This window comes from Osmerus mordax, chromosome 3, assembly GCF_038355195.1.
Source record: "Osmerus mordax isolate fOsmMor3 chromosome 3, fOsmMor3.pri, whole genome shotgun sequence".
Taxonomy (NCBI): domain Eukaryota; kingdom Metazoa; phylum Chordata; class Actinopteri; order Osmeriformes; family Osmeridae; genus Osmerus; species Osmerus mordax.
In genome coordinates, this window is record NC_090052.1 from 16,203,896 (window position 1) to 16,219,254 (window position 15,359).

Sequence of the window (15,359 nt, forward strand, 5' to 3'; positions counted from 1 at the left end):
TGCTTGCGTCGGTTGCACAGGGGTCCGTTTTTTAATGACATTTTTACAACTGATATTTCTGTATATTTTATATAAATCAGGTGTCAGGTGGCTGAGCGGTGAGGGAGTCGGACTAGTAATCCGAAGTTCGATTCCCGGTCATGCCAACTGACGTTGTGTCCTTGGGCAAGGCACTTCACCCTGCTTGCATCGGGGGAATGTCCCTGTACTTACTGTAAGTCGCTCTGGATAAGAGCGTCTGCTAAATGACTAAATGTAAATGTAAATATAAAAATGCATAGGGCCTACTTATTATTTATAAAGATTACATAGATTTAAAAGCATATTTTAAATTAATAATTGATAATAATCTGTGACATTACCAATAACACGTCAAAGACCTGGGGTGCGTTTCCCGAAAGCGTCGTAAGCCTAAATTGATCGTAGAGTCCATCGTACGATGGATCTTAGTTGTACAGGCCGTTTCCCGAAACCATCGTAGCTAAAGAGGCACTTGAAAATCCTCGTAGAGTAACGAGAGCTCCAGACCAGTCGTAGATCGCTAAATGCATCGTAGCGCAGAGACTCAGTGGAGACACACGTAGGCAGACCATGACAACTACATTAGACTAATGCTGAAAGTTAATTCCGATGGAAAATAAGATTATTTTGGTTCTCTTTTTCCACCAGTTGCGTTGGAACTGGGATATTTGTTAGTGAACCATACAAGTTTAAGTGCCGAAACAATATCAGAATCCGGTTTATTCTCAAGTAAATTTAGGTTACACAAAATAATTTGATTTGGTGGGTTTGGCGAATGCAATAAACGAAGGTAGATTTAACAAACAAATATCAGTCTTATTCAAAATACTATAACATTGAAATATGGCTGTTGTAATGTGCAATAGTAACTAGAAATGCATTAACGTAACGCGTTTACGAGTGCAATAACACAACAACAATTGAACATTGAAGATGTTTATTAGAATTATAGGGCTGGTAGCACGCCAAGCCCGGTGGATGAAGAGGCTGGTGGCAAATCCGAGCCTGACGTTGGGGAGGCTGGTAGCGAGGCCGAGCCTAGAGTCCTGTGAAGACAAGAGTGTCATTCTCTAGAATATGATCAAGACTGAATGAAGTGGGTAAGGATGGGATAGTTACCGGGCTGTAGGTGTGGTGGAAGAGTCCTTGAGGGTCACGACTAAGCAGAAGCACGAGCAGATCCCCCTGGCGTGCCTGAGAGAAGCAGAGGGTGGGAGGGCAACAAAACATGTGAGCATGCAGACATGTCTCATGTTTTCCGCATATACACCTCATATGCGGAAACAATAGCCTACCTGGGAAGAGGGAGGTGCAGTATAATTCTCCCGTACTTCATTTGGCCTAATGTGGTATTCTTTTCCTGGATTCAAGTTGTGCCTAATTCCATTTTGACATGAGTCAGTAAGAGTTGGAAGAAACTATTCCTTGGGCGAGAGGTTCTTGTCCGGGTAGACCGCAGCCTCCTGCCGGAGGGGAGTGGGTGGAACAGTGTGTCCAAGGCAGGGTACCAGATGGTGATGAAGGAGGTGAGGATGCACTCACATATGGTACCCATCCTTGTCAGTACCCAATACTGCACCATCATTGTCTTTGACAAATCAACTTCTTCAGTTGACACAGGAAGTACATCCTGTTGTGCCTTCTTGGTGAGGGAGCTGATGTTACATTTACATGTATTCATTTAGCAGACGCTTTTATCCAAAGCGCCTCTGAGAGAGAGATTAACAAAAAGTGCTGGGAGATGGTAGTGCCCAGGAAATGGAAGGACTCCACAGGGTTGACTGGGAAGTCACAGGGTGAAGGGGCTGGGGGAGTGAACACTCATACAAAAAAAAAGCCATTCAGGGCCTACACAAAAAACTCATTAATGACACGCTGCCGTGCTTCAAAGCCAGCCAGGTACTGGACATGCCGGGGATTGTGGGCCTGCAAGGGAGGGCCATCTTCTTCCTCACCATCTTCCTCCAACTGGTCTTCTTGAGGACCCAAGGGGGTTGTAGCTCTTACAGCTATGTTGTGCAGCATTGCAGTTACTGCAATAACTGCACAACATTTTGATGGGTGGAAAAGAAGACCTCCAGCCGACTTGTGGAGACATCGGAATCTCATCTTCCATCTGCCAAGAGTCCTCTCAATGATACTCCTGGCCACACGGTGAGCTTCATTGTACTTCTCCTCAGCCTCGTTGTGGGGGTTCGCAACAGGTGTAAAAATGTATGGCCTCAATGGATACCCACTGTCCCCAAGAAGCAGCCATCCATCCCTGGAAGCTTGTGCCTCCTGGCCAGCAGAAGAGTTAGAAAAAACAAAAGAGTCGTGGCTGCTGCCAGGCTATCTTGCCACAAGATCAGTGATGAGCCCCTGATGGTCACAGATAACCTGGCAGTTGATGGCAGCATAGCCTTTCCTACAAAAATAAACATGGCCCTCATTGGAAGGGGTGAGGATGGGAATGAGGGTGCCATCAATTACCCCAATGACTTGGGGGAGGTTATGCTTCACACAAAAAAAATCCTTCACCGCAGACTTGTCCCCTCTTGTTGTGGGGAATTGGATGTGGTCTGGGATTTGGCGAAGTAGTGCTGATGTTACAGCCTCCACGGATCTCGATACTGAGGCCTTGGAGAGCCCATATCCATCGCCAAGAACCTCCAAAAAACTGCCAGTGGCATAAAAACGCAGCGCTGCCAGTAGCTGGGTTGCAGGGGTGAGTGCGTAGGACCTCCTGGTTGGCCTCTGCAGGTCTGCCTCGACCAGGTTTAGGAGCATCATGATGTCAGTCCTCCTGAGACGGTATTTATGTTGGATGGCAGAATCCTCGAGGATGTCCAGTGGACTCATCGTCATCCTCACAAAGGCATTGAGCCTTACCAGCCTACTTCTGGGCCGCCGCCGCCGTCGCGCTCTCTCTCTCTCGCTCTCAATCGTATTATCTGCTGTATTGCAGCCATGTTCCGCTTGAGAAGTAGACTAGACCTCTCCTTTATATACCGTGAGAATGTAATGGACGGGTCTGTATGTCAATTAAACTGATTAGAGTCATCTGACACATCTAACACTCATAATGAGTATAATTGATCAACCATCAATTAAAGTAGAGTTGATTATTCATGTTGGAAACAATGGTTCCATGTTGAAGACATGGGGTATTCAATACTTACGTGTTTGTCACATTGTCATTTGTGGCCAATGTGGGAATCATGAGATTGCAAACATGGTCTTGGAAAGCTGTTGGCCTATTATTGCAAGATTGTAGATATAGTCAACACTAGAAAATAAGACAGTAAATATGTTGTAGATTGAGATGCTTGTATTTGTACATTGTATTATTTAGGCTGCTAGCTGCATGGCATGTGTGATACCATTTATATGCATGGTGTTTTACCTTGTTGCTCAATCAAGTAGTAAATATAGGAATCCTATAGATTTGCCCATGGAAAGTGGAGTATCAAGAAGAGTTAAAAACCAAGGCACAGGATATCAGAGAAATATTAGTTTTATTGGAGAGTTTGTTCTCCCTGCTCCTGCTCCTCACTTGGATCTATAAGATGAAAAAACAAAAGCATGTAAGGATGGGACAGGGAACACTGAATATATGATAGACTACAATACACAATTTAGCTTTTACTTAATTAAAATGAACATTGTATGCTTAGGCTGTAAGTTCACCTATACACTACCTTGTTGGTTGGGCAGAAGAATTGGCACAGAAATGGAGGGCCTCTCAAATTTCATTTGCTCCAGTAAGAGCTTCTTTTCCTCAGTTTGGAGGCGAGCCCTTTTGATGTCCAAGACCTCCTCCTGAAAACGTGCATCCCTGGCCGCTGAGTCCTGAAGGATTTGCTGAATTCCTTTCAAGATGTAGATTTTTTCTCTTTCGAGCTCCACCAGATCCTGGCTGCAGGCACAGGTGGTATCGAACCTGGGTGCGTTTGAGACCACCGTCTGCAGCACACCGGGGACCAGGGGAGACCGGGGGACCAGGGGAGACCAGGGGACCAGGTGAGACCGGGGGACCAGGGGAGACCGGGGGACCAGGGTCATGTGCTCTTGAGGTGCTGGCTGTGGGCAAAACACCCCCCCCGGATATCCACCCCCCCAGTGATTCCGTCAGTGGAAGCGACACCCATGATTTGTATTGCCCTCTCCTCCTCTGGTGTCAGAGATGTGGCAGAGCTTGGGCCACCACCAGTTTGGCTTAGAGAAGCCCTCACTGCTGCAGCCTTTCTTTTTGAAAGACTGGCGAAGTCTTGCCATTTCTTTCTGACGTCAGTTCCCCCTCTCCTGACCCCACTGACTGCCGTCATTTTTTGAGCTATTTCCTCCCACAGCTTGGTTTTTTCTTTGTTGGTGTGGGCACCTTTGAATCTAGAAAATTAAATATATTTATTTCTCTCAATTTCTTCAATGAGAAATGCTCATTTCTTCGGCCTTGAAGCCAGCCTTTCTTTTCTTGTCAGACGCCATTGGTCTTTCATAGATAGGTTTGACGTTACCTGAGCATTTTTATACTCGTCACGCTGATTGCAGGGAACTGACACCGGCGGTGTAAAACTCAGATGCAGCAGTTTGCACGTTCACTTTATTGTCTTTGCCTTCATGTAGCATCATACAATGTACATTGAAAAGTACTAAAATAAGTAGATTATAATACATGTAAAATGTTCTTTAGCGACAGAAAATATTTTGTGTACCGTAATTCGTCAATTATTTTGGTTAACGTTTTAATTTGAAAGTCTTAAAGTTGCGAAAATACATCCAAGTCCATTTTTTTGTGACGAATAATATATAGCCTACCTTGAAGTTGTCGGGGTCCACGTGCAGTTTCTCAGAATGGAGGTGGCTCAGTTAATTCGTTTCTCTAATGTTGTCCATGTTCTTCCAACCCCGTTCCAATCCGTGAATGACAACAACTCCATGAGCAGCGACCATCTTATTACCTTCTATAGCGGCGGCGTTAAACAGGTTTCCAAAGTTACCAAAGTACCTCTGTGTCCATGGGTACACAACCAGGGTTCTGAAAAAGTACACTTTATACTTTAATTTCAGTTTATAATCTCGGTAAGGAAGAACGTATTTGTTTTAAGCATTCAAAAATTGTGAAAAAAGCTATAGTCACCTTGAAAGAGCCTTAGGGCCCACTTTATCATAGTCAATTTGAGCGAAAATGCTTGTGATTGTAGTGCGCTCGAACTCTGTCCACTCAACCATCTTGCTGCCTTTGATTGTGTCTCAGAGTACTTCGCTGAAAGATAATGATTTTTGGCACCAGAGCGCGCAGCGTTTAAATAGACCCCCACAACAGCTTGCGATTCGATGAATCCAAACTATGGGCTAAGCACTGTTGCGTTTTAAATATAATTTGACTAAAACGAGTGATAAGGTAAAGTTCAGTTTGAGTGACTATGCTCAAAGCAAATACGGTTCAAAGAGCTTGCCTAAATGAACAACATTAAAATGAAAACCTTTGGGTTTCCGTTGGGAAATATATAGGCCTATGCAGGTCCTAGGCTACTTCTAAAACACACTTCATTGAAACACTAATGAAACTACATTTTGGTCATGCGTAAAGATTCGAGGAAGAATACACGGTCTTTAGGCCTTTGCTGAAACTAGCAAACATGTTTTGGAGCACAGTAAATCAAATGGTGTGCGAATTGTGTAAGCATTTCATGAATGCATCATGCTGATTGTCAAGTCATGAAACCTACTGTGCTTTATGCAAATGCCTAGGCTACATCATGTGAACTATTTTTAACCACATACGATTAAAAACCATTATAATAATTATGATATAACCTATAATCGTTTTCTGTACCGACAGTAAATACTTTTTTTGTGTTTTACTCAATTCTCAACACTCAATCATTTTGCGCATTAGGCTACTCAATTATTTTGGTAAAGTTTATCACATTTCCGCATCCAGGAAGCGTCTTAAGTAGGCCTATAAGAGACAGGTATAACGTTCTTGTTAAGAACATGTTTGGGAAACGCACTTAAACGCACTGTTCGGCGGCACCTCTAGTGTCGTAACGGGACTCCCTTTAGGAAAAAATACAAATTTCTCAAGTAGAAAGGGCAACATTTGGGACCCATTCATGAACAGCACCCGTTTCCATTGGAAGGAGGAGTGCTGATTTGATTTGTCATATAGCCTAGCAAACCGTTACGGTGAAGAGTTGCCTTCATTAAAAACGATATGTATTAAAAACATGAAAAACATATAGCCTAGGCCTATAGCCTACCTTTCACTTAACTGAAACGGAGAAATACAATGGCTATTGCCAGATAGGCAAACTTGTCATCCCTGGGTATCATTTAATTAGGCTACTTTAACCTTAACTTTAACCTTTTGTATAAACTGGTAGGCCACTTCTGTCTTGAACATTTTTTTGTAATCTACATTCATGCCACGCACATTGAGGGAAAGGGTGGTACCACACATAATCTTGTGATAAAGCGTACAAGCACAAGTTAAGGTCCAACCCCATAAATACCTAATGAATTGCTCAAAATGGTTCTAATACTCCTATCGATGCACGAACAAGGTTTATTCTACAAAACTATTACCCCTGTTAAAAATAATTGGTAAGTTGCCTAAATAAAACCATTCAAATGACCACCCAACCCTAAATCAATTGATGCACAAACAGGTTTTCGGACGTTGGCTCTTTAAAAAACAGTTGACCACAGTATTTAACAGGGGTAATAGCTTTGTAGAATATGCCTTGTTCGTGCGTCGATAGGAGTATTAGAACCATTGGGGGTAATTCATTAGGCATTTATTGGCTTGGACTTTAAGATGGTTCTTTTGTCTGCATTTAAATCATTAGACATTTATGTCGAACTTTCCCTTTGTCGCATTTAACTTTCAAATGTTCTGTAGGCTTTTAACTACGGTGTTGAAACTGTATTTCTCTTTTCGGGTTTACAGTCCTCTTATATTAGCCTAATAGTACATTAGGCCAAATAAACAGCCTGCATTAGTGTGTCGGTGTGTTGGTCTCTGTTACAAATTAATCTGTGAATATAGGCCTTCCAACAAAAAAGTATGGGCATTTTACACACTTGATTATCTAAGGGCCTTGCACTTGTACGCTTTATCACAAGATTATGTGTGGTAGCACCCTTTCCCTCAATGTGCGTGGCATGAATTTAGATTACAAATAATTTTTTGAGACAGAAGTGGCCTACCAGTTTATACACGTACCATTAGGTTAAATTAGCTTAATTAAAGGATACTTGGATGACAAGTTTGCTTATCTGGCAATAGCCATTGTATTTCTCCCTTTTAGTTAAGTGAAAGGTCTAAGACGGCTAGGGCTAGGGCTAAGACGCTCCTTGCATGGGAATTGTAATCTAAATTCATGCCACGCACATTGAGGGAAAGGGTGGTACCACACATAATCTTGTGATAAAGCGTACAAGCACAAGTTAAGGTCCAACCCCATAAATACCTAATGAATTGCTCAAAATGGTTCTAATACTCCTATCGATGCACGAACAAGGTTTATTCTACAAAACTATTACCCCTGTTAAATACTGTGGTCAACTGTTTTTAAAGAGCCATCCGAGAACACCCTGAGAAATTTTGTACATCAACATCTTAACCATTATTTTCGCTATGACCACATACACAAAGCTAAAATCAAAAATATGTTACCATTTGATTGGTCTGCAATGTTATGTTGGCCTAAGCTATGCTCTTTGTATGCCTTAAGTCTTGACAAAATAATTAGGCCACTGACTAAAAACGAATGAAAACCGCAAACGAATGAAAACTCAAGTTCATTTGTTTCAACATTTATTTAGTTTTGAAGTACAGAGTGCCCCTGGGCAATGTTGTCTCTGAAATATCTCTGAAAGATGTTCAGCAGTTTATCGGTACTTCTCTTGCAGAGCCAGAGACACTGCAGCGAGGAACTTGTCAAGAGACACATGAGCCTCTGGGGTGAACTCATCGGCGAACATGATGGCCAGAACCACGATGATGTTGTGGCAGAAGATCTGGGGTAAAAAAAAGCAAAGGACGCGTCAACGTAACAAGTCACAACATAGCACTAAAACCCAACTATAGCTACTTTGCTAACCTTGAAGTTAGCAGGATCCACTCGCAGTTGGAATGCGTGCAGCTCACTGAGGCTGATGAGACCATTGGAAAGGTCGTCGATTTTGGAGACGGCTTCACTAACACCTTCAATGATAGTCTTTCCATGACTCCTCACTGGAGCAGAGCCGGGGCTCAGGTCTGGCCAGTGAGAAAAGTAGGTCTTGGTCTGCGGGTACACCACCAGCATTCTATAAGAAAATAATATGAATGCATTTTAAAAGAGCACCCATAGCTTATATTACTTTATAGGCTACAGGCCTACGTCTATAATTTAACTTTGGTCCAAACAACTATTCAAAAACACGTTTTAAATACCTGGACAGAGCGTCGGATCCGACTTCTTCCGTTTTAGGTGCCACCTTGGCCCAGAAGGCCTTGACGGTTGCCTTGTCCTTAGAACTGAGACTCATCTTGTTTGTTGTCTTTGACAGTTTGAATCTAGTGAAGTTTAGTGACCAGCTCTCAACTGCGTGCGTTTTATATAAGCTAGTTAAGTGGTCACACCCAACCTCTACGTGTGAAACTTTGGAAGCCTTCCACATTGTTTTAAGATTAGCGCTTCACTTGCATGCGATAGAAAATAAGTAGTTATGCTCTAATTTAAGTTTCTAAGGATTTAAACTACATGTTTATACATAGTTTATATTGACTTTTTAACTTAATTCACTAGGCCTATAATGTTTTAATGGCACGGTGACCAATTTTGCGCAGGTGCCATGTTGCAATAATTTAACGGAATTCCACGTTAAAATATTACAATATTTATAACGGTCGGCTTACTTATTGTACTTTTATTAGGATTATTTAATTGCAAGAGTGCTGTAGTATATTGTAGGCTACAGTGTAAATAAGTAAAAGTTTACCTCATGACTGCATGACAGAATTAATAATTGATAATAATCTGTGACATTACCAACTAGAGAGGGTACAATTTCTGGGGAAATTGTAGGGTGTGCTTGCTTGCGTCGGTTGCACAGGGGTCCGTTTTTTAATGACATTTTTACAACTGATATTTCTGTATATTTTATATAAAAATGCATAGGGCCTACTTATTATTTATAAAGATTACATAGATTTAAAAGCATCTTTTTTTTGCTGCTCATTTACAATTCAAAATACGAGTGAAGTGTAGAATTAAATATGATGTCTTCTCATTTCCCCTGCAAGAGGCAGCCTCATAGCTGAATCAAAACGAACAAATTTGGCTGACCGGTGTAAAAATGTACCTAATCTCTATGACTTAAACGTCTTTTTAAGTTTTCCCTTCTCGTGATATTTCCAGGCATTTAGCCTACCGCATTCATTAATTAATAAAGAACCCCCTTTGAAGATTATTCTACGACGTTACCGGCAGTAGAATATGGAATCGCGATTCAAACAGTAGCCTACCATCTGCTAACTGAAAATATGCCCCCCAAAACGTAAATAAGTTTGACATTTATTTAGTGGAAAATCGCTCATTCATAAAAAGCTCACTGCCCACATAGCAAGCACTGTCGGCCCGCTTCCGGCTTAATGTTGGCACAATCGGCTGAAGTCCGGGTCGGCTGAAGTATTGTCTCACTTGGTCGGGCCCACTCTGGCATGGTGTAGTCGTACTGACTACATCATACTGTACCTGGCCCGATTATGGTTCAAATGATGCGTTACGTTGTTGATGCAAAGCTTCAGCCTGAGTGTCGGCACTATCGGCTGAAGTCCGGGTTGGCTGAAGAAGCCTACGGTCTCATTAAGTTGGGCCGACTCTGGCATGGCGTCGTACTGACTAGGCATCACACTGTACCTGGCCCGATTATGGTTCAAATGATGCGTTACGTTGTTGATGCAAAGAGCATGACTAGCTTCAGCCTGAGTGTTGGCACTATCGGCTGAATTCCGGGTTGGCTGAAGTAGCCTATACGGTCTCATTATGTTGGGCCGACTCTGGCATGGTGTCGTACTGATTACATCACACTGTACCTGGCCCGATTATGGTTCAAGTTATGTGTTACGTTGTTGATTCACGAGCATGCTGCTTAGTCTGAGTGTTGTCTCTATCGGCTGAAATCAGGGTTGCCTGAAGCTATACGTTCTCATTAAGTCGGGCCGACTCTGGCATGGTGTAGTTGTACTGACTACATCACACTGTACCTGGCCCGATTATGGTTCAAGTTATGTGTTACGTTGTTGATTCACGAGCATGCTTTAGTGTTGGCCCTATATCGGCTGAAGTCCAGTTGGCTGAAGTAGTCTTAGCGATCATTGTCAGAACAACGCAAAATGCGATATAGCCCTGTGTGGAGAAGCTGCCCCGGTAAATTGTACTACTACTGTACAGTACTAGACTACTGCTGTGTTCGTCTTGGTAGCGATTGCGTTGGTTGAATTGGATTTAACGTTCCGTTGTACGGTTTAAGATTAAATTAATTATTTTCATGAACAGATTAACAACGTTTAGGCTGTGGCAATGAAGTTCAGGTTAGTAGTTAGATAGACTTTTGATTTAAGTAAGGGGAGTGCCGAACATGTTCTGTTGCCGTTTGACTTCCTAAACAGCTGTGTAGTGTAGATGTTTTTGTAGTGTGTCTCGGGTAAGCTACAGCGTTGCAGTGAGCTACACTGGTTTGAAACCACAGGTAATGGTAATTTCACCAACAAATCGTTTTCTAATGTCAGAATAAATCCTACAACGAAAATGTATATGTGGGGAATAACGCTACATCATAGACCACTGTAGTATGTGTTGCCCGGGCAACACAGGCTAATGTCATGATGCTAATACTTCAGTGAAATAGTAGACTACTGTTTCCGAAAGTAGATGTGGCGGGAGTCAGTTGGCTGAGCGGTGAGGGAGTCGGGCTAGTAATCCGAAGGTTGCGAGTTCGATTCCCGGTCATGCCAACTGACGTTGTGTCCTTGGGCAAGGCACTTCACCCTACTACCTCGGGGGAATGTCCCTGTACTTACTGTAAGTCGCTCTGGTACTTACTGTATGTCACCCTGGCCTCTTCTTGTGGCGTTTCTGCAGCTGCCTTGCAGTAAAGGCTATTCCCCAAGTTAACAGATGCGAAACGAATGTTCTGCCAAAGGTAGTCACGCGTGTTTTCGTGACGTTAGTGACGCAGTGACGTTAGTAACGTCAGTGACTGTGGCTAGCAAATTAGCCACCGTTAGCTTCACTTTTCGCCACAAAAACTTAACTTAAGCCTAAACCATGCAATGGAAGGTAAATTCCAATAGAAGCAACTCAATCGCTACCAAGACGAAACTTTTGACACCTACGTTGTCTATGTAGGCCAAATATTGACTGAGTTTTAGGGGGGAAAAAATAAATAAAAAAAATAATATATATGTGAGAGAACAAAGGTTGTGCCCTTGCCGAAGGCAAAGCACACCCAATAAATATATATGTGAGAGAACAAAGGTTGTGCTCAAGCCTTCCAATAACATGTCAAAGACCTGGGGTGCGTTTCCCGAAAGCGTCGTAAGCCTAAATTGATCGTAGAGTCCATCGTACGATGGATCTTAGTTGTACAGGCCGTTTCCCGAAACCATCGTAGCTAAAGAGGCACTTGAAAATCCTCGTAGAGTAACGAGAGCTCCAGACCAGTCGTAGATCGCAAAATGCATTGTAGAGCAGAGACTCGGTGGAGACACACGTAGGCAGACCATGAAAACTACATTAGACTAATGCTGAAAGTTACTTCCGATGGAAAATAAGATTATTTTGGTTAACGTTTTAATTTGAAAGTCTTAAAGTTGCGTCAGAAGAATCACATTTCAGTACAATGGACAGCGTCATGTTAAGTGCAACTTAAGAGACACGTACAATGATTCTCCTTACGAGCATGTTCGGGAAACGCACGTAAGAAATAACGATGGATCGTTATTTTGATCGTAGAGAACCCTCGTAATAGCTACGATCCATGGTTATCAATGATGAAGGGCGGGGCCACCACTCAGAAAGTCAAGATGGTGTGCTAAAGAGCCAACGGAATCTAGTCTTTGGGTTAAGTCAACATCCAAGTAAAAATCATACACATAGGACTTAGTGCTTTTTTATTATCATACTGATCATACTGATGTCAAATGCTTCAACCAAAAAAAAAATGAAGGCGATCAACAAAGGTGTTTTAAGTCTGATAAATGAACATAAAAAATAACATTTAGCCTACATAAACAGTTAGTATGAACAGATTTTGATTTGGCCTTCAAATTAAACGAAATCCTTATCCTAAATTAAATAAACAACAAAAATGTACGTGTGGTAAGTTGCCTAAATAAAACCATTCAAATGACCACCCAACCCTAAATCAATTGATGCACAAACAGGTTTTCGGACGTTGGCTCTTTAAAAAACAGTTGACCACAGTATTTAACAGGGGTAGCTTTGTAGAATATGCCTTCTTCGTGCGTCGATAGGAGTATTAGAACCATTTGGAGTAATTTATTAGGCATTTATTGGCTTGGACTTTAAGCTGGTTCTTTTGTCTGCATTTAAATCATTAGACATTTATGTCGAACCTTCCCTTTGTCGCATTTAACTTTCAAATGTTCTGTAGGCTTTTAACTACGGTGTTGAAACTGTATTTCTCTTTTCGGGTTTACAGTCCTCTTATATTAGCCTAATAGTACATTAGGCCAAATAAACAGCCTGCATTAGTGTGTCGGTGTGTTGGTCTCTGTTACAAATTAATCTGTGAATATAGGCCTTCCAACAAAAAAGTATGGGCATTTTACACACTTGATTATCTAAGGGCCTTGCACTTGTACGCTTTATCACAAGATTATGTGTGGTAGCACCCTTTCCCTCAATGTGCGTGGCATGAATTTAGATTACAAAGAATTTTTTGAGACTGAAATGGCCTACCAGTTTATACACGTACCATTAGGTTAAATTAGCTTAATTAAAGGATACTGGGATGACAAGTTTGCTTATCTGGCAAAAGCCATTGTATTTTTCCCTTTTAGTTAAGTGAAAGGTAGCCTATGCTATAGGCCTAAGACGCTCCTTGCATGGGAAATGTAATAAACTTTAGCCAAAATAATTGAGTAGCCTAGCGTAATGCGCATAATAACATACGTATTTACTCTCGGTACATAAAACGTTTAGGCTATATAATAATTATTATTATGGTTTTTTATTCATATCGTATGTGGTTAAAAATAGTTCACATTATGTAACCTTTGCATTTGCATACAGCACAGTGTGTCATGACTTGACGATCAGCGTGATGCATTCATGAAATGCTTACGTAATTCGTTACGTAATAAAGAATGTATAATACATTACCGCACAATTCTAGAACTGTAATCACCAGCTGCATATCGGGCACGGCACTATCTATAATCCCAGTTATTAATATTTGTGTCATTTTAAAACCGAATGCATCACGGGCAATGTGCACGAGTGAATAACAACAGGAACAATGTTCGTACGACTTTATGAAGGATGCATGTCTTAAAGTTGTGTATTGTGCTTATTACATTTACATTTAGTCATTTAGCAGACGCTCTTATCCAGAGCGATTTACAGTAAGTACAGGGACATTCCCCCGAGGCAAGTAGGGTGAAGTGCCTTGCCCAAGGACACAACGTCAGTTGGCATGACCGGGAATCGAACTGGCAACCTTCAGATTACTAGCCCGACTCCCTCACCGCTCAGCCATCTGACTCCCAGACATATTGCAGTTATGTCTTATGAACTTAGAAGTGTGCTCAGGCTTAAACATTGGGTCTCACGCTGAGTGTGGGAAGCAGGCTGTTCTTTGTGTCTCTATCTCTTCATTTTCAGAAACAACCTTGAAACCGGGTGGAGATGGCACCCGAGCAGGTGGGACGCCTAGGCAAGAACAACTCCCTGATGCACGAGAGAACAAGCTCAACCCTTTTTTCAATCTGTGTGTTTAAATTACACTGTATATGATATGCTGGGGCAGGGAAAGATAGCCAGTTGGACTTCGTGAACCAGTCCAAACTCTGTTGCGGGTAGGGAAACTTAGACAACCCCAGAGCTCTGTACTTGTTGATTTCCAACTGCTGCATTAAAGCTGATGTTATCGGACCTCTGCGACTCCAGACCACTCTTTCTAGAACACAGATTAGTGTCATTGAATACCATCATTACATATTGGAATATACACAAAGATTTTGAATCCTTCAGTAACTCTGCTCCAAAACATGTTTGCTGGTTTCAGCAAAGGCCTAAAGCGTGTGTATTTTTCTTCAAATCTTTACGCATGACCAAACTTTAGTTTAGGGTTAGCAGGTCATAAGTAGCCTAGTGTTTCAATGAAGTGTGTTTTAGGAGTAGGACCTGCATAGGCGTATATATTTCCCAACGTGAACAGGTTTTCCAACGCAACAGTGCTTATCAAAATTCTGTTGTAGCCTACCCGTATCGTACTTGGTACACAATGGTAGGGACTTGAACTTGTAAAGCTAGTTTTTTGAGCAAATCAGAGCAAATCAGCCACATCTTGCCCAGATGGCACAAAAAGGTATCTGTTACTGCTTCAATCTCCTAATATTTTTTGGGAAAAGCCTTCAAACAATAATGAATGGGCATTTTACATCCTTGACAAAATGGTTATCGAAAAGCCTTGTACATGCATGTGCCTTATCACAATATTATTTGTGGTTCCACCCCTGTGCATATCTATCATAAATATTCCCATTACACCCTCAATGTGCTTGACAAGATCATAGATAAGATCATTTCTTGAGACAGAGGGTACCAACTTACCTATTATCCTTAGTTTAAGGTTATTGTCCATATATAGAAAAGATGCCCATGGAAGAACATCTTATCTATCTGAAATATAATTTTATTAAACAAGGCTTTACCTAATTCAAGTTACATTTGACCATAAACGTATATAATACGCTTATGTGTCTTTTGTCTTAAACAAATATCAGTAAATTAAAGAAATGCGTATTAGACCGATAGTTTTTTCTGATGAATGATGAATATAACAGCACGCATGATAATGTCTCCCTGAAGCCTGAGATGTCTTACAGCTAAGGCACATACACACAAAACCCCTTATAGTCCACATTTGTTTATTTTCTTCCAAAACCCATAAACCAAAAAAATACAAAATGAGCATATTACATATAGCAAAAGAAAATGTAAAATGCAAATACAAATAATAATAAAATACACCATGTGCAAGTGAGTAAACTTAACTGTGAAAAGAGTATACAATTGTAAAATATAAAATGGAGTTAAATAAACGAATATAAAAGT

At 41.4% G+C, this 15,359-nt stretch overlaps 1 protein-coding gene and 1 pseudogene across 1 annotated transcript; both read right to left on the reverse strand.

Annotated features, from left to right (window-relative positions):
• Positions 1-890: 890 nt before the first annotated feature.
• On the reverse strand, positions 891-5,273 carry LOC136940533 (hemoglobin subunit beta-1-like; annotated as a pseudogene).
• A 2,539-nt stretch (positions 5,274-7,812) lies between these two features.
• On the reverse strand, positions 7,813-8,603 carry LOC136940504 (hemoglobin embryonic subunit alpha-like). The gene is made up of 3 exons (XM_067232686.1): positions 8,447-8,603; positions 8,112-8,319; positions 7,813-8,028 (listed from the first exon to the last, which is right to left on the reverse strand). Exons 1-3 carry the CDS (start codon positions 8,539-8,541, stop codon positions 7,900-7,902), a joined length of 432 nt encoding a protein of 143 aa, XP_067088787.1. The 5' UTR covers positions 8,542-8,603; the 3' UTR covers positions 7,813-7,899.
• Positions 8,604-15,359: the final 6,756 nt, after the last annotated feature.

What these genes read in the sequence shown, in the direction of transcription:
- LOC136940504 (XM_067232686.1), bottom strand. Translation starts at nt 8,541, where the DNA reads ATGAGTCTCAGTTCTAAGGACAAGGCAACCGTCAAGGCCTTCTGGGCC. An exon ending in GGATCCGACGCTCTGTCCAG is followed by an intron (nt 8,320 to 8,446) that starts GTATTTAAAACG and finishes ATTTTCTTATAG; the next exon opens with AATGCTGGTGGTGTACCCGC. An exon ending in TGGATCCTGCTAACTTCAAG is followed by an intron (nt 8,029 to 8,111) that starts GTTAGCAAAGTA and finishes TTTTTACCCCAG; the next exon opens with ATCTTCTGCCACAACATCAT.